Here is a 19,714-nt window from a genome sequence, read left to right as displayed (position 1 = left end):
AGATTTATTTTTTTTTCTGTTTAGACCTATGGCTGAAAATTATTTTGCCATAGTAAAAGTTCATTTTACTTACTGTATTAATTAAGTCTTGGATAGATATCTTAATGTGCATGTCTATGATAGTATGCCTGTGACTGAATAACAGGAAAGAAAATTGCTGTTTGTGGGCAGTTTTGTCATTCTTATGTATAATACCCTACTTTTGATTATGAGTATATATAATCTGAATGGCAATTACAATATACTTGAAAAATTAGGACTGAACATACCAAGTTAATATATTTTTAGAAAATACTGAGAAAACAAAGAAGTTTTATGTGATGTCCAAAAGAAAGTAGGTCAAATTGTATTATATTTATTGTTATACCAGAAATTATTTAATTAAAATTCATTAATGGGATGAAAAAACTCCTTGAACAAAACCACACTTTAAGTGGAATCCCAGCCTAAAATATTATTTAAATGTTGCCATTTTCATAAAACAAGAAAGCCAAAATAAATAGTAAAGTATAAAACAGGATTCTTCATTTACACCTTTGCGATGTTTTGATTTTCTGTTGAACTTCACTCTCAAAGCATGGACAATTTTGTAATTTTCTACTGGAAAATACTTCAAAATTTAAATAAATTTTGATAAAGATTAATGAAATACTGAATATTGCAGTACAATATATATGATTCAGCAAGGCAATTTTTCTATGCTAGTGAACCTCTAAACACTCAGTTTTGTTTTGGTTTAAATCCTAGTTCCAATTTTTCATTTTAGTTTATAAAACATACAAGCTGCAACTTGTTAAGAGATCAGTTACGGACAAGTATAACTGAGTTATGGAATAATTCCCTGCCCCATTTCCTGAATCTTCTGGCGTTCTTTGGCTACAGCCTGGCAGTATGTAAACCATACAGATTAATATAACAAAAGCCAGTGGAAACTCACAGGCATCACAAAATCACAAAATCTAAAATGTTTACATTGGACTAAAACCATGCACAGAAGTTGCGCAGTTTTAGTTGCAGATTAATACCTTGACTCTGACCCTTCCCAGTGGCAAAAGTGACATATATGTTATGAACCATACACAGTGAGTATAAATTGTCACCATATTTTATGAAATTGAAAAGAAATGAGTTTCTAAACAAAAGAATAAGTCTATTATTTTCTGAGTGAATCAGAAGGTTTTGTTAGGCAACTGTTGATTCCCTCTTGAAAACTCTCCCAAGACATGCATCCATTCTGTTAGCTTTCCTTTTCTGAATTCATGTAATTGGATTCTACAATAGAGGAGGTAAGAGTCAATGTAGTCCATGTGCAAACATATGAACTTTTACTTTATTGGACCAGGAATAGCAGAATGTTTTTCCCAGTAACTTCTCAAACCTCAAACTTGGAAAAAAGTGAAATGCTGACCCAAAACCCACAAAGACCTGGCCAAGGTAATATATAATATCTTAACAGTGCAAGTTTATCTTCTCATTTGTGAAATTTTCAGTTTAGGAGTCTATTTGTTCCCCAGTTGCATCCGGACAATTTTCTAAAGACAATGGACCACACTCTTTTCAATCCTAGATAAATTTGGGGAGAAAAATAAAAAGATTATAATGTGGAAAACAAACCCACAATCCCATCATGATTTCTAGATCAGATCACTGCAACAAATGTTAATTTGGGATTTAATATAATTGATCCATCAAAAACTACTGTTACTGCAAAATGTCACCATTCAAGAGAATGTGTGAGCACTGAGATCATTCCAAATTTTAGCTCTGGCTTAGGTTTTAGTTACCGTAGGCCACCTCTAGTACCTCTGGTAGTCATGTGGGAGTTCAGACTTCAGCTTATCTGGCAAAGTGGCTTGGGGTAACTGTATTTACAGAGTAAGTCTTAGATTGTCTCAAACTCACACCATCATCTCCCAATGACACTATAGTGTGAATGAACTCAGCTTCAGCAACCATCCTAGACTTCCTCTGGCCACCATGACCGGCTCTTTTAGAATATGCAAATTGCTTTATGTAATGCACAAACCATGATCTTCCACCATTCGTTGTAAGAGAAGCCGCTCTCCTTGGTACCATCTTATCTCTCCAGCAGTACGCTACCTTCAGCTGCCACTATCACCAACAGAGATGGAGTCCCTGAACAGGTGATTTACCTCAGCATCCTTGATGATAGGACCATGTTTTTCAAAGTGACAGGCCACACATTTCTTCAGCCCTAACTGAAGTGAGATTGCTCACTTGTTTGTTTGGATCATGACATACTGAATCTCAGTCACTGTCCTGCCCTGTCCTCACTTTCAGAAGAGATTGCTTTGGAGAACAGAGACTTACATACTCGGTGAGTCACACACAATAGGAGAGCTGTTACATTCAATGCTCTCTGGTATTGAAATGCAAAGCTTTCTGCATGTCTACATCTGTGGCTAAAAGGTCAGAAAATTCCCTCTAGAAATAGTCACACTAACTTCTACCATCAAATAACAAATCGTTTTGGGGTGGGAACTCCATTGCCACAGTAAGTGTCATAGTAGTGTGCAATGTCATCACACATATACTCAACCTGCCTGATGAGCATCAGAAACACGGCCAATACCACTCACAGCTTGACAAAACATCTTCAATTGTGAGGTTAAAGAAGATATCCATTCCATCTTGCTGCCTGCTCTAAACTGATAGCCCCATCCAGCCTGGCCTTGAACACTTTCCAGGAAGGGGCATCCACAACTTCTCTGGGCAACCTGTTCCAGTGCCTCACCACCCTTACAGTAAAAAATTTCTTCCTAATATTTAAACTAAAACTTCTGCAAGTTGAAAAACTTCAAACCTTCTGCAAGGCCAGCAAAGAATCCTTTTATCAAGTTTAAGGGAATCAGGCCCTGGCATTCAGGACTAACTTTATTCAATCTAAAACTGCTGCAGTCCTGTACTGTCCTGTTGCAAGTGGATTATCTCCTTAAATCTAAGTATTTGCAAACATTTTTTTATATAGGCTTCCACCTGACATTAGTCTTTATCCACTTTCTTTCCTCCCTTTCTGCCTTCATTCTCTGGCTGAAGTCATATGTGATACCACATAAATCACAAGCCCTTGAGACAAATTTACCCTACAGTAATCCTTCAATGGCCTTCAAAATGTTCCTTTGACATGAGCAGTGAACATTTAGGGCTTATGGTGTCCTTGAGCTATGCTTCTCTCCCAATTCCTTCCCATCCCATAAAGATGCCCTTTACGCTGGCTATGCAAGCTCCCTCCTAAAAGATAGCGACTAGCTAAAAGATACCAACCGAAGAAACAATGTTCTTTCAGGAAAACTGCTAAATATGGCTAAATTTGTTTCACAAGCAAACAAGCTCTCAGATGTATTATGTGCCAGTACAGATAGGTGAGAACAGCTAGTTGGGTTAATATAGATTAAAGTAATTCAGAAGGCCAAGATACAAACTTAAAAGTGATTCTTGGGTAAAGAGAACAAAAATGCTGTTTCTCATAGAACAGTGAGTGAGTTGGATTCATATGATTCCTCAAAGAAAGGACATATGTATGTTTTAGTGACCAGAAGGCAGCTAAGGTCCTTTGCACCTGTGTAGAAATTATTGGATTTTTTTTACTTTGCTTTTCTGATTGCTCAGACAACAACAATCTCAGTCAGATGCCACAAAATCTTCACATGTTGCTGTTTTTTTGGATAGCTAGTTCTTACAAATTCCTTCCAGATCTTTATTTACTCATGCTTTTCTCCAGAATCCAGATAGCCACTCTCTTTGTTGACCAACATAACGTCAGAAGAATCATCCTAAAAATGTGAGGATACTTTGCAGCCCACTCCCTGAAGAGCTCCAAAGACAATGCAACATATGGTGATAAGAAGGTAAAGAGCTGTGCAAAGACAGGAGGTCTGGTCTACTGAAACCCTTATGAAGAACTAGAAGCAAGACAAACCTATAGGATGCTGAACACATACATGCCTGTTGTCTATGTAAACAAATCTCAAGCACATTCACTAAGCTGGCTACGCCCAAGTTAGAGCATAGATATCTAGCAGATGCCCATCAATTAATTCTCCCATTAACTGAGGACTGCCAATTAGTTTCTAAGGCTGTTACCAAAAACGCTGATCTTCACAAAGTACTGCAAGGAAAAAAGGCCAGAAAGCATGCAAACCCCTATTTCCATAAAGAATCTGGAATAAGAGTAAGCCTAGAAGATTACATCACATTACACTCACTTATGATTTCAAACGCAGAAGACTGTGGGGATGGGAATCATCTGTCTAAATCCACTTATCTACTGCCATCCTACATTCCTGATAATTAAGATCGAGTCATCTATAGCCATCCTACATTCCTGTTAATTGAGATCAAGTCAACAATGAAGCTGAAAACGTGATCCATCTCACTCTGAATTAGATGCTTAAAATATCAGATGAATCACATCCTAAAAGTACTTATTTTTTCCACTGATCGTAAAGGTAGCCTTGAATGCCCAGCTCAGCTACAAACACCTACTCTGTTTACATTTAGAGCTAAGTGAGATGAATCCCAATCAAGGTATTGCCTTTTATGTCTTGGCACTTGAACAAGGATACGGCCCCCTCCTTTTCCTTTGGCCACTTCATCTGTGGAAAATAAAGCATATATATATTTTTAAAAGAACATGAAGAAATTAGCAGGAAATGAGGATTGAATGAGAAAGAGAAAAGGGTCTAGGATTAAATTTTCTAAAAAAAACCAACCTAGACAAATAGCACTGCTAATTTTTTAATTTAACATTGATACTTGTAAATCCTGACTACAGCCTTGGAGATCTGACATATGCCGCCTGTAATACAGATGTACTACTGACCTTGTTTGACAGTGTCAGGCCTGCCTAAGCAATTTTGATTTTGCCTAGCACTTGGCTCACAAAAAGAATAAAAGCTTTAATGTTATTACAGCTATTTTACTTTTATGGATCCAACTCATTTGGGAAACCAGTGGAAGTGAATCTGTGGAGAAAATTTAATGAGGTTGAACTAGGAAGGACCTGTGCCTGTGCAGACTATACTGGAGACCTAGCAAGCTGCTGAAATTTCATAAGCACTGAGCAGGCAAAAAAGACAGTGTGATTTGAAACCAGCCAAACAAGATTTTTCAAGAAAAACAAAATGATACCAACAGTCTATGAAAAACTAAGAGAAAAATTTTCTTTGGAGAAATAAAACAAACTTTAAAACTGAGCTTAGTGAGAGCACAGAAAAAACAAATACAGATGAAGATATGGATAAAGCACAGGCTCCTGAAATAACTGTGTGTATAGGAAGCTGTGATTAAATCAAGCCTAGATGCAATGTGGAACACTTAAAACCAATGAAGAATGCTGTTCACACTTCTTAAAATTCTTGGTAGCTTTAAGACACAATTATGTTCTAATTCTTTAGGAAAGCCAATTTGATTATCTACTTCATGATTATAAAGCTGTAAGTCAGATGGAGACAGCTGTGTCAATTTACAATTATTTTAGAAGCACGGTAGCTATGGTGTCAAAACCGTAGCTCATTAATTTCATTACCTGCTTTTACAACAGAATACAATCCTGCAGAAAGAGGAGAATCAAACATCAGTTATTTTACATTCTTTTCCTCAGCCCTTAATTTTTGACATACCACCTCTTCTTTCTCATTTTTTGCTGAATTCCACTTTTTTTTTCCCTTTTTTTCCTTTATTTCTATCTTGTCTTTCATCTAATCAGGTATGAAACTCTGGAATGGGTGACCCTCAGAACATTAATTAAACCTGCACTACACAGAAATTCATCAGAGTTGGTGTTAATGGTCAAAAATCAACGGGCTGTTATGAATTTTACATGTCTCTTGTGATGAGGAATGATTGTTTGTACAGTATTTTGAGGAGAGAGCTATGCAAGTGCTTCAGAGTTGCCAATTATAATAATAATTTGCAAGTTCACCATTTGCCAATATTTCCTACCCAGTAAATTTATCATAAAAAGATTTCTTTTTCATGATCAGCACTGGCTAGGTTGCTAAAAAAATACATATCTTAACTATGCAATGCAGTTTTTCCATATTTTTATCCCCTTTTTTTCAGTAATCACATTCTTGACTGAAATGAAAAAAAAAAAAACAAACCCCACTTGGCTAATACTGGAAGATGGGAACAGGAGATGTTCATGAACAGTGGAGAAGAGTGTGATAATAAAGAGATTATTTGCCAAGGCTGACAGGTTAGCCAAACACATGCCTAGAAACACTAGCAGGTGGCATATGATTATGTCTCATGCATTTGGTATTTTCTGAAAAATAACAGTCTACCACTTAGCCAAACTACAGCAAAATTTATTTTTCATCTTGATCTTTCAATTCAACTGTAATAAGCTCCCTCATATTACCCCACCATATACTTTCATAAGGGAAAAGATTTATTGTTAGACACTACTAATAAGGTTAGCCAAATTATCTGCGAAGTTGGTCAGTCCTGAAAACACAGTGAGAAAATTATTTTATATACAAAAATATTTTATATGCACTTATATATGCTTATTTTGTATTTAATAGCTAAAATATAATCTCATGCACATCTTGATAATGTGATATTATAAAGAAAAAAGAGTTAACTCCTATCCACAGATTGCAGAAAAAATAATATAATGTGCAATATATTTCCTACACAGATTAAATATTTTTGCTCCTGCCATTAGATCCTAATATTTGCTTCTATTCCACATCTAGGGCCAGATTTCAAGATTACAGATAAATTTCTTTAATAATTTTGCACACAAAATAATTTCCAAGTTTGTTACATATCTGACCAAATTCATAACTTCTACGTTAAACTTTTAAGTATCCAACTACAATTGTAAAGTTCTATCTACCAGTAATTCTTCCTGGGAAAATGGAAGCAGAGTCAAGAAACTGAGAGGTAGTTCCTCAGAATTTTTATCTGCAGTTCTCTGTGTGGTTTGTTGTTCAGGGATATCCATAAATACCAGAGATTTTAGACTTTTCCTATGACTACCACAAAACTTTTGAGCATTATTACAATGTGTAAAATAAGTAAACAAACAATTGGTACTTTAGTGGGTACACTGTAACACTAATACTATTTTTTCTTGTCTCACAAAATTTCAAATTACTTTTTGTGTACTTTCATTTTAAATGAATTAGTACTAAAAGACACACTTTATTCCTTAGGCTAATATGTTCGTGTCTCTTTTGAGGTCCTGTATTTTAGAATAAAACAAAATAACTTTTTTGCTAATCCCAAAATACGATTGATTTCTTAATCAATGCATAGTTTATGAAACAGATTTAAACTTTTATAATGAGTACTAGTGTAATCTTAACAATTTGGAACACTTCCAATACAGTTGTAACTTAAGAAAGCCACAGTTTTCCATTATGCAGTTAAAAAATACTGTGTCTATCCTCTATTTCATGCAAGTTTTGAGAAAAATCTAGAAGCCATATCAATGTCTTCGCAAATGCCGTGAATTATAATTCGTTCATATAAAAGAGTTGCTGTATACACACCTGTTAGACCACAGGAGGGTTGAGACTGCTACACAATTTTCATTTGCACAAAAAAGTAATAATTTATTTTGAAAGGTTGGATGTTTTCTATTGCAAAGTTTTATGAGGAAGATATCTATTTTTCAGATATCTAAAAGCTTAGACCACAGATATGACAAGTTTCATCTTAGAGACAAAGTGTGACTGCCTTTATGTTAAGGCACAGTAGGGAAGCGTGCAAGCAGTTTTTGACTCCCTCTTTCTTCCCCTACAAGGAGAGAAATGTCACATTGCATACCTTGTTTATACACTACAAAAGACATGCATGCAGCATGCATGCATGCATGCACACATGCAGCTGCCATTTAAGATTTGGTCCTCAAATGTTCTGAAACAGGCTCCCTGTTTCTGTAATAGTTTGGATCTTCCTTGTCCACATTCCTATCTTTCATGCATACGTGGATTTCCTACACCCTGGTTTGCCTCAAGCCCTTAAATTCCAACCTCCAGACGTCTCCTTGTCTTTTCCTGGGGAATAAAACTATCCCATACCATTTATTTCAGATCCTGCATCTCAGCTCCTGGCAGAGCCTCCCTGCATCTTTTCAGTGTCTATTTGACTTTCTGCATTTCTAAACTGTATCTTTCTTCCCCAAGAATACTAGTGCCCACCATGTACAAAGAGCTCAGCTGGGGATCCACTATTTCTTCCTGCAAGCCAACACACAGCTACATTTCCCTATCTGATATATTTGAGCTTCCTGAGAAGAGGAAATAAACTCTGCCTGTGGTGCAGCAGCCACAGTACATCCTCCTGGCTCAGCTCTGCTCACACTGCAAAGGGGAAGCATAAGTGATTGGGCAGTAGATCTTGCCCAGCCAATACTCACTGCAACACACACACTGTAAGAAGCAAACCTATAGCTTTGATCTCTTAAGACTTCCATTTCCTTGACCCAATTGCCTAGAAATAAGTGAGGATTTTTAGAGGGAGCTGGAGAGGAAGAAAAGGGAAGAGGCAAAGGGCAGAAGGAATATTCCTGTACATTTCTGCCTCCCTGGTCTGCTTGCCATCTTTATGTAATATAAGCCCAATACAGAGGGGCCTCCTGCCAGCTACAGAAATGTTGCTTGAACACAACACTCTTCCAAAGGTCCTGCCAAAATGCAGCTGTGGAGCAGACCTGAAAATACCCAGTGTATCCCACAGTTCTTTCAACCTTTGCCTTGTCCAGTCAACAAGATTTCACTGAGTCACGTGACAGATACCCTCCCTTGCCAGCCATCCACTGCAATGCAGCACCAGCACACACAGGCACCTGGGACCTGTGTTTGGGGCACATCCTCCCTAGCTCCTGAGTGGCACCATAGCTTTTCTCCAGCTCCTGGACCTGGCACAAGATGCAAACAGCCAGGGAAAGACAGCAGGTTTGTCCACCTATGTTTCCAAAATAGAAAAGAACCACAATGCTGTTCTGGGAATGAGGTTATTTGAACTGATGTAATTCAAAACAGATATGAAATTAGTGGATACTTTACATGAGGTGTGAGAATTGACTGGTTTCACTAGTATACCCCTCAAACATAGCCAAAAGTAGAATGACTTTCCAGGTAAGAAACTGAAGGAAGAATTCTGTAACTGACATGGTCCTGCAGAACTCTATCCAGAGCTCACCCTGGCATAGGTGTATATATAAATCACACCCTTATAGGGAACCAAAACAGAACAGCACAAGGGTTTAAGGGATTAAAGCTTATTCTGGAGATTGGAGTTATTCCGGGCGCCAATTCATCTCTTAACATCTCAATTTTATCTTAAAACTGGCAATAATCAGTGCTCAACAGCAGGCAGCACAAAGCATTGTGCCCAGCTATCACCTTTATTTTCTTTTTATATTTTTTTCAGTGAACAGTCCTAGATCTGTTGTAAAGATTCTGCATTTCTACCTGATGTTCCCCATTTCGAGTAAAAAGATCATTGTAAAATGTGACCCCTTCACCCTATTCCTAAATATTTTCAAATGTAAAATATAGTCCTTCCCCTAGAAATTGGATACTTCAGAAGCACCACTTTAATAAATAATGTGAAGTCTGAAGCAGGCTCTCTGTAGTGAATCTCACTATTACAAACATCAACAGAGCGACTGATTACAATTTTATCTACTCTAGCCCCAAAAGATGCCTAACACAATGCCATCACCAAGCTCACTGATCTATCTTTGCTGCCCATTCTTAAGTTGATGAGGAGACATGGCAAGAGCACACATGCTCTATCTTCTGTTTCACAGCCCTGGGAAGCTTGAAGGTAGGACAAGGAGCCAGACCACAGAAGCAGCTGCTTCCCAGTGGAGCAATTCCAACATGGTTGCTCTTTCCCTGAAAGGAGGGGGAATGGAGAAGGGCAAAAAGTCAGAAGGGAATTTCCCCTGCACTGGAATTTTCTCTCCATGAAGAGGTATACAAAGCACAGCCTACAGGAATAACTCACAGGAACTGGCAAGTTTGCTTTATACGGGAAGCAACCACTCTCTAAAGTTTTAATGACAATCTAACATTGGAATAAAACTAGGTATCTTTCAGGTTTTGTGGAAGTTTTGTATTTGCAAATTGATCTTTTATAGAGTCTTCCTGAACTCTGATTCACATTTACTTTAGCAGACATTCAGGAAATGGTTGTACCTACAAATTATTGTATTTTCTAACTTGGTATCTCAAACTACTATTATTTAAGGCATTTTATTAAATTTTTAAAATGTGCAAACAGTGTATGCAACCTTCGAAGACACACAAGCCCTCTGAAATTTGTGCTTCTATATAAATATGCTTGTAGATACTTAAATATTGCAGTCATAAATTTATCTTCTCTTATGTTGCATGTGTCATGAACACTTGCCTACATGAACAACAAGAATGCCAAAAAATCTCCTAAGTCTGGCCAGAAGTGCAGTATTTATACTTGAATTAAAATGAATTCCATGTGCAAGCTAAAGTAGCACTCCATCAATAAAAATTTCAACCACTGTCTGTGGTATGGCACTGAGGCATCTCTTTTCAGCTTTATCTGACACTAGGGATTTCTTGCTTTACGTAGCTAAGAATCAACAGAGAGCTATTTTAAGTATATCTTCAAGTACTTTGTTTAATTTATAACTAATTTAAAGAACTATAGGAAGACCCCGGTGTGCATGAATACATAAAAAAGGATACATTTGAATTTTCATAGCAAAACTTCATATGATAGAATTTTGTATTATAAACACTTCTGAATAGGTACGCACGATTTGATCAAAAATGCTTTCTTTTTCTAGTTCTAAGCCATTACGTAATTTTGCTTGTTGACAGCTGGAACAAAATATACTCATTTCTAAAACAAAGGAGCATGAAAAATATATTTTCCTGTTTGCCATTCTCACTCTTCATTCAGAATGGCTTCATGCAAGTGTAGATATGCTTTAGTATTCAGTCAAGTCCAATACTAAAATCTAAACATGACTAAATGAAGGATCGAGAGAGGAAAGGGAGTTTGAGAATTATGTAACCAGGAGGGAAGAGCCTTGCCAGTAAAGAGGGTGGTCCATAGACAGGCCAATGAAAAGATTTCTGGGAGTTCATCAACAGTAATGAATTTCAAGTATCCTCTCCAGGAGAACCCTGTGTCTTCATTGAAAAATTACTTCTCTGAGCTCTCAGAAAAGTACAAAAAGGTGGTCCATAAGACAGACAGAAGCAAGCTATTAGTAGATTGAAAGATTTGAAAACAACACCTTGAACTGTAGTTCTATGCAAATAGAAACAATTGTATCATGCAAAATGTATATATATAGTGTGTTTACCATTAGCTTATAGATGAGCAAGTTACATGCTGAATTACACTTACAAAGGGTTATTTTAGCAGAGCCAAAATGACAAGAATATAGAGGTCCAACCTAGAAAATATAAGGCAAAGAGAACTGTAGAGAGACTTGTATTATCTACACTTTTCTGTGTCTCTTGGGCTACAACCGTAGCATAGGTCCCACATACACAAACTGAGAACAAGCAGTGTGAGTGCACTGAAAACTCTTTAAAAGACTAAGTTACTCTTCTACAATGGTTAAAGGGCTGGAAGAAGCCAAAGCTTTGCTTATTCTTCAGAAGTATTTCTGCTGTACCAAATGCCAGCACCATCATTTTATTGGTCGGATGTGTATACTCTGTAGCTGTATTCAAAAAAACAAATAAACCAGTACTTTTATTAGTAACTTACAGTACATAAATTCCAGTACAAACTTGTAAAGGAATTTCTCCTGAGGGAAAAACATAATTAGTTTTAGAGTTTTCCAGAATAGTAGAGGGTTGTTGGTTTTTTCACGTGTTTCAGACATACACAGAATTCTAAACATCTATATTTACAGGTTCCAAAACATTTTCAACAAGTCTGTGTAAAAAATCCTTTTTTGTTGTTTTAGAGGATGCCTGTTTATCATACATTTTCTTGTCCACTAACAGCATCTATCCAGACACAAGACCATGTTAGAATTACTTCAGTTATGCATTAATCATAGTTGATGAAAGACTTTAGGCAAGTATTCAGTTTTAATAAAAACTCTTGAAAGTTACTATCCACATAAAGAAATATCTTGGAAAGTTTCACCCAAAAAGCAAACCAGAAACCAAATAATTAATAAAGAAATTATACCATCTTAAGTTTTAAATAACACTGAACAGATGGTTTAATCTAAGGGTCTATATAAGCCAAAAATAGCAGATAAAAAAAAATGCAGGAGAAATGGGTGTGTGATAGGAAAGTCCACAGTTCCAGGATTTGAACATACTACATAGCAAGGCTATTCTAAAATATATGGAAGGTGGAACGGTGAGGAGCTGGTCTGGTGTCCTCAGATGTAGAAGGTAAAGAGTAGCGCTATTTTTAAGAAAATTTATCAATGCTTCATATTTACCTTTAAATATTTTGCAAGTTTCTGAATTCCCCAATATTCTGATGGCAAATCGGTGTTTCCTTCCTGACGACGTACAGGCTGTTCTTCATCTTCCTCAGTCTCTGAGGAACTTTCACTAACATCTTCAAACCTGCCTGATGTTTTACTAAAAATAAATAAACAGCATCACCCATTTTAAACAGCTATAAACTAATATGAACAAGCACATTTTAAACAGGTATGACAACACTGCCTAATAACAGAATTAGAAAAATATAATTGACATTGCCAAATACTAAGTATGGTAACAATTACTGCAGATATGGAAAATAAAAATAAAAGAATTGAAGGAAGAAAAATATGTAACCCATACCATTTTGAAGCTGGTTGTATTTTAACAGATTCAGAAGAAATGCCACTGGCTTTCTTTTTGATTTTCCGAGACACAGTACTGCTTCTCTCTTCTTCTTCAGCATGTTTTTTTTCAGCCTTGTCACTAAAATATTTGTTTTAATTAAAAAAAAATGATTATATATATAGATAGAATCAAAAAGCTATGGTTGGACAAGCACTATGTCAGTACATATGAGTCTATAAACCTATACCATAAACTTATTAAACAGAAAGTATGCTGTGTCTTAAGTGACTATGTTTGCTTTAATAAAATAGTGGAATATCAGAACAACTATATTATGCTGACCTGTATATGATACAAGAACAAAGAATGAGTATATGCAGACAGACCACAGGTCTGTTTACCCTGGGATACCATCTCCAACCATGACCAATAGCAGCTATCTATGTAACAGTAGAAGAACAATGGAAGAACACAGAAATTACTTTTTCCAGAATATTCCTCAGCAAGTTGTGAATCAGGGAACTCCTGATCATCCTTGTATTAGCAGTTTTGGATGGATTTTTCTTCCATGAATGCCTCTGGTTGCTTTTTGAACTCACATAAACAAATGGCCTCTACCATCCTGCAGCAAAGAATTTTAAAGCTTAGCCATGTGTTGTATGAAGAAGTCTCTCCCTTTGTTCTGAACTGGTTTCACTGGCTCATTTTCATTTAATGCCCTTTATTCTTGTATGAGAACGGACAGTGGCTATCTGTTCCCTATTTACCGTCTCCAGTCATGATTTTTTGTATCTATCTTATTGTCCTCCAGTCATCTTTTTTCCAGGCAGAAGAGTTCTGGTCTGCCTAGTACTTCCACTAAGCTGTTCATAGCTTTGATCATGCTGAATACAATATATCTTGCTTCCCTCGTATTCCAAGAAGACTTCTAGGCCTAGCTGGGCACAATCTCTCGTGCTTTTTTGTCCCTAATTTACAATGTTGTGAAAACAAAATGTCCTTTCAAGCCTGGGCCGATCATACCATCACAGTCACAACAATAAAAGAGAATACTACTCATGATTAAAAGTAATTTCACTACATCTAGACTCTTAACAGTGACTGTGGAAAAATATAACTTCTTGCATGTGGAAAACCACATTTTTTTAAGTGATGACTGTAGGTCACATCCAAAATCTCTTGAAATGTTTCTTGCAACAAGTCAAATTGTCAGACTTGAGAAGATACTGACATTTTTCTGTAGGATGGCAATCAAAGTCTTTCCTTCAGACACTCTTACTCATTAACACAAAATCAGGAAACATGAAATCAGAACAGAGTTCCGATTTCAAAAGACAAATCCAACAATATCCAGTATATGTATACTCTATTTTTGGGTGTCCAAACGTTGAGATAATCTCATTAGTGAAGGCTGTTCCTAAGCAGAGCTAGAAAAGTGGCTCCTATAATATGAAATCATTAAAAACTGGGAGCATAAGTGAGAGTCATCCTGATTTTCCATCCTGGATCTCTTTTACCTCCATCAGAAAGTGTGGTTTAGATTAGATTGGCTACTCTGTCTTGCTTTAAAGGGCATTTTACACCAAAAATATGAGAATGCCACAGTCCTGGAAGACCAGCACTGCAGATCGTTGCAAGATATTTCTCTGCCTTGCTGTGAAAATCATCATGAAAGTTGTTGCATTATAGAAGAAAACTGAGAAGTCTCTTTGGTAGACTGTGCTGTCTTCTTAGAAATTAACATGTAGTAAATTTTGTTTTATTGCTCCTAACTTAAGATAATAACGCAAACCTACAACATGCAGCCCGATCATTACGACAATTTAGAGAGTTCTATAGGAAAATTAAATTATGAAGATAACTACTTATCTGTGGGAAGCAGAAAGTCCAGTATTTTTCCATTTCATAGATGGTTCTAATTTCTTCTTGTCAATGGTTCTCCGTCTTGCTGTAGAACTTTTCACTTTCTCACATACATTCTTTTCTGTAAAATCATAAGGGTTCTGGGACTGGCCAGAGACCTTAGAATCAACTACTTCCATACGCTGATAATTCTTCTCATATGTTGGTTCTTTAAAAAAAAAGTATTCCTAATAAAAGAAGGAGGCATGGTTTGTCAGTCATATTGCTATATGAATAATGCATATTAAAACAATAAGTTATAAGCACAATTCAGGATGCTGTGGTTGAAAATTGTATGTATTAAGGATAAAATTAGATTGCCTTTAAAAGAATGAAAGATTGAAACATTAATCTGGAAAGTAGCTGTTACTGTGTGCAAATTAAAGTTTTTGAAATAAATGAACTAGCTAAATTTGGAACTTCCTGAACATATTTGAGTGTTGGGTGTTGTTTAATTTCTAATGTCTTAAATAATTCGTGACACAAGCACTTTTATAGAACCTAATTCTAAATGAGTTTTAAGATCTAGAATTGCAAAGTCAGTCATTCTGCTTTCAATGCATCACTTATATAAAAACTATTTCCCTGCATAAAGAATTTACAAAAATTTCCCACAAAAAAAAATGAACATAAACCTGAAAGTAGGCTATGATAAACTGCTAGACTTCAGTTCCAAGTAATTTAATTTGACATAGCTTAGAATTAATATTAATATAAACACATTCCATTTCAGTTTTTTCATCTTCTGTCTCTCAGGACAAAACACTGTTGAACAAATCACATACAAAAATGGAGACGAGTGGCACCTACCAGTCCTTCAGCTGTCTGTGTCTAGTACCATGGCTGATCAAAAATATCCAGTACAGAAAGGAGTCTTGTCAACTCTTATTCTCTATTGGAACATATTCAATTTTTACAGGAAAGACAGCATATGATCATTACTTATTATTATTATTGCAGCTGTCACTGCCAGCTAGGTGAAGACATTCCTTTATGTATCTGATTCAAGGCAGTTTTAAGGAGACTGTCACAGTACGGTCTGTTTCTGACTAGTCCCTGATGTGAATCGGCTGTTCCAGACTTGCTGACCCAACTGTCTCATCATAAACTAACTCATGCTAATTCTCTCATTCTGAAAACGTATTCTAGACAAGACAATTTAATACATGATAAACTAGACAAATCACAGGGGAACTGATGCTGCAGCTTGACCAGCTAAGCACATGTAAAAAGTATGTTTCCTACAGCACTATATGCCAACACAGCAATTCTAAATGTTAGCTTAAACAAAGCCAAGAAGATATTATAAAAGTTAATTGGGTTTGTAATATATGTGTAAGTAACAAGCTTTTTGAAGCTCTCCTCTCCTCAGAAAATAAATCAAAACTATTTCCACTCATAATTTATTTAATGTAGTCAACCTTGGAAATACAGCTTTTCTCTGCTTTTCAGAGTTCTAGAGTAGAGAAGATTTTCCCTCCAATACATATACTCTGCAGCTCTACAGTACTAACTTGTTTAAATTCTAGTCTTCAGCAAGGCAATATGATATGATATTCCTAAGCCATTAAAATGGTATAATTTATACACTTCAGCATAAACTTATTTACACAGTCAGGGAATACGAAGTGATTTCTATGACAATTGAAGGAAAATAGGATAAATTCCCTTTATTTACTCTTATTTAATAAGGGTACACATTTCTTCAATAGCTACAGTATCTTTACAAGAGCAGAAAACCAGTAAAGAAAGGTCTATTATCTCTATTATCAATATTAACATTAATCTATATTAACATTTAGGAATAGACATGTAAAAATCATTAAAATATTACTATATTTTCCCTTTCATGACCATCAAATGAAGCCAAATCACTTCCAAAATACTTTAAACCAGTAATTATGTCTAAAAGATTCATATATTGTCACACTTATGAAATGTAAACCAATATGTAGATACCATATTAAAAAAATACTTACCTATGGGATAAATAAAACACATTTTGGAACTTATTGCACTTTCAAACAAAACAACTTCAAATTTAATACCATTACTGTTCATATAAGCTACTGTATTTTCGTACATCTTGAAATACTCTGTTCTTTCAGAACTGTCAAATATCTGTATCTCAAAAAACCATAAATATCAGCCCTACATCCCAGAAAATCAGAACTAAAGGATAAGAAAATTTCCCTGTTAATGATTTCCTTCTTGCAATAATTAAAGTTGCATATAAATAACCACAATAAAACTTTTGACAGGTTTTAGCTGGTAATGAAATTTACCACCACGTTATTAATCTGTTATAACCACACTAGAAATCTGAAAAAAGAGTTTTTATCAGGAATGATGAAACAAATAGAATTGGAGTGGTGCTGTGTGATTCTAGCTAATACAGAACTCTAAATAAAATCCAAAACACTTGCATTTTACAGTGGCTAAAGCAACACACAGTGCGTAAGCTGGATGCTTAACTCTCAGCTCTGATATTTAAATCAGGCAGTTCTTGTAAAAAAGTTGGGCCGTTGTTTCTATTTGGGTTACAAAGAATGAAGATAAAAATTTAAGTGGTTTTGTTCACAGAAAAATAGTGTCATAAAAAGTTGACCTTTTCCGTAAGGATATCATATTTTCCTGCTTTAACATTTCCAGTGCTCCATAAAGAATAACACCAAAGGACAAGGAGAACTTTTTATGCAAAATTAGAAGCTGACCTCCCATGTTGGATCAAACCTCATGATAAGGTATGATAGAACAATACGTGACATAGTGTATTATTTGTTATTTACAAAAGGGAACATATTTAGTAGGAAATGAAACAAATTCAAAGAAAAATAATAAATGCATTTCAGAGTCTTTAAATTCATTTAATCACAGATTTATCTTTGATAAAGGACATAAACATTCATTCAGATTTATAATGTAATTCTTACCAATGTACAATGTATGCTTCTACAAATATATACCAGTATCAGTAAATACATACCTGTTTAGCCATATTTTCTACAAATCTAGGTGATCTCTCCCTTAAAAATGTGACAATGTCTTTATATACATCACTTTTTCTTTCATAGTCAATGTCATCTTTACCCTTTAGCTGACCCTTAAAAAAAGAATAAATCTAAAATTATTAATAGTATTGCCTCACGCAGGTAATTTAATCTGAATCATAAAATACTGCTAAAGAGCACAGAGGTCATAATGTAATGTAATAGGTACAAAAGTCTCATGCTCAGCAGAGTTCATCAAACTTCAATAATGCTTTGTAAAGATGCATGGATCATCTCCATAGATCCCAACAGATAATCAAGATCTTACATAGAATTCTGCAAATAATTACTATAAGTTGATTGCGTGTAGTTCCACTGAAAAGATCCACTGAAAAGAATTTATGGCTTATGACAAACTACCAAGTAAGTGTGAGCTTCCAGTGTACTATGGCAGACGTCTAAAAGGATCAGAAGACAACGTGACCTTACTAGCCTAAGCTAAGTCAAAATTTCCCTGGAATTTTTAACTGTTAGGAAACCAATTTGTGGAGTTATGCCTGACCGATATCAGCCTCCCTTCAAAATGAATGCAAGAGCTCTGGCCACTGCTTAACACACATAAGGGACCATCATACCTGAATAAAACCTATCTGTAAGCAAAGAGGTAACCAAAATGAAAAGTAGAAGAGAAGAGATAAATAATTTCTAAAAAGCTTCCACTGAAAGGAGAAAAAACTGTTTATCATTTATAAAAAGACGAAAGGAAGCTTTATTAGCCGCACACAATAATATTAACTTCAGATCAAGTGCAATGAGGCACTGGAGAGGCACCTAGTCTCACAGTACCTTTAAATAGGAATAATGTGAAGGACTGTTAGGGCACATTTAAAGACTAAACAAACACTGCTAGCAAAATACACTCCTAGTATAAAACTTATAGAAAAAGCACTCAAAACATATGGGAAAACTAGCATACGTTTATTACTGTGTCTTCTCCTTCTCTACCAATAAACTAACTCTGCAGGTTTTACAGCCTCAACACCACTACTCTAAACCTGATGATTTTTTATTTTAGCACATAAAAATATTCATTACTCCATGGAATCCTTTATTATTACTTACTCCATTTAAAAACACTCCTGCTGTGCTGCAAGTGATATACAAAGGATCAGTGTCATGTGGTTTGATGACTAAGTAACAAATTTCTCCATGCACTTGTCTCCAGGGAGGAGCTCGGCATCCATTAGAGAAGGTGTAATCTGTAACCAATTAGCATTAGTGTTTTCATCCAGTTTTAAAGTATTTTTTAATAGTTTTTCTTGATGATTAATATAACATGTATACAAATAAAATTCCCAAAACAATACCTTACTCTCAAGAATTCATACTCAGGAATTAACCATGCAAAGTTCTGTGACCCGGAGCCTGATCTAACTAAGAACTGCACACTGCTTAGTACTTTTCAGGATCAGGCAGTCAGGTTACTTCCTCTGCTTCCACTGAAGATACTCATATGATTGGAGATTACTTCTGTAACTAAAGGCTTAAGAAGAACAGCATTCTATATATGAAAATACATTTTATTTTACGTCATAACCTTAAAGTAGGAATAAACACTTGAAAGTCATTACTGAAATTATTTTAGCAAATTCCACACAGAAGTCAAGTACTTTAATAAGCGTATATATAAACATCAGATACGATCAGATCAGACCTGATGTATACTCCAGTGATTCCAGTACTGTATCTTCTCCTTTCCCAGAGAAATTCTTGAGAAGATTCACTTCATTATTTACAGCAGCTGGATTTAGTCTTACATCTCTGCAATTAATAGAAAATGGTCTAAAATGTATTCATCAAAAGGATGTACTCAGAGAAATGAAAAGAAAATATTACATGATTTTTTTCTTTTACATTGAGTCTTAATAGTAGCAACAAAAATCTGGAAATGGGTCATCTTCCATTGTTTTTTTTAATATTATCTGTTAGTTTAGTGAAATTTTACTTCCATAGCTAGTATGAAGTCCTTGTAACTATGAA

The 19,714-nt window shown here is 35.5% G+C and overlaps 1 protein-coding gene across 1 annotated transcript in view; it reads right to left on the bottom strand.

Moving 5' to 3' along the window:
* ODAD2 (outer dynein arm docking complex subunit 2) overlaps nt 1-19,714 on the bottom strand; it is an 88,316-nt gene that overhangs the window by 64,430 nt on the left and 4,172 nt on the right. Inside the window, exons 5-10 of the mRNA XM_063324584.1 lie at nt 19,389-19,495; nt 18,797-18,933; nt 17,671-17,787; nt 14,652-14,872; nt 12,798-12,935; nt 12,446-12,590 (exon numbers count right to left, since the gene is read on the bottom strand). Of these exons, the coding sequence (XP_063180654.1) occupies nt 12,446-12,590; nt 12,798-12,935; nt 14,652-14,872; nt 17,671-17,787; nt 18,797-18,933; nt 19,389-19,495 (865 nt within the window). The remainder of the gene's footprint in view (nt 1-12,445; nt 12,591-12,797; nt 12,936-14,651; nt 14,873-17,670; nt 17,788-18,796; nt 18,934-19,388; nt 19,496-19,714) is intronic.

Source organism: Chroicocephalus ridibundus, chromosome 2 (genome assembly GCF_963924245.1).
Source record: "Chroicocephalus ridibundus chromosome 2, bChrRid1.1, whole genome shotgun sequence".
NCBI classification, from domain to species: Eukaryota; Metazoa; Chordata; class Aves; order Charadriiformes; family Laridae; genus Chroicocephalus; species Chroicocephalus ridibundus.
Note: the sequence above shows the minus strand (reverse complement) of the source record. Positions and strands in the feature narration are given on the sequence as shown.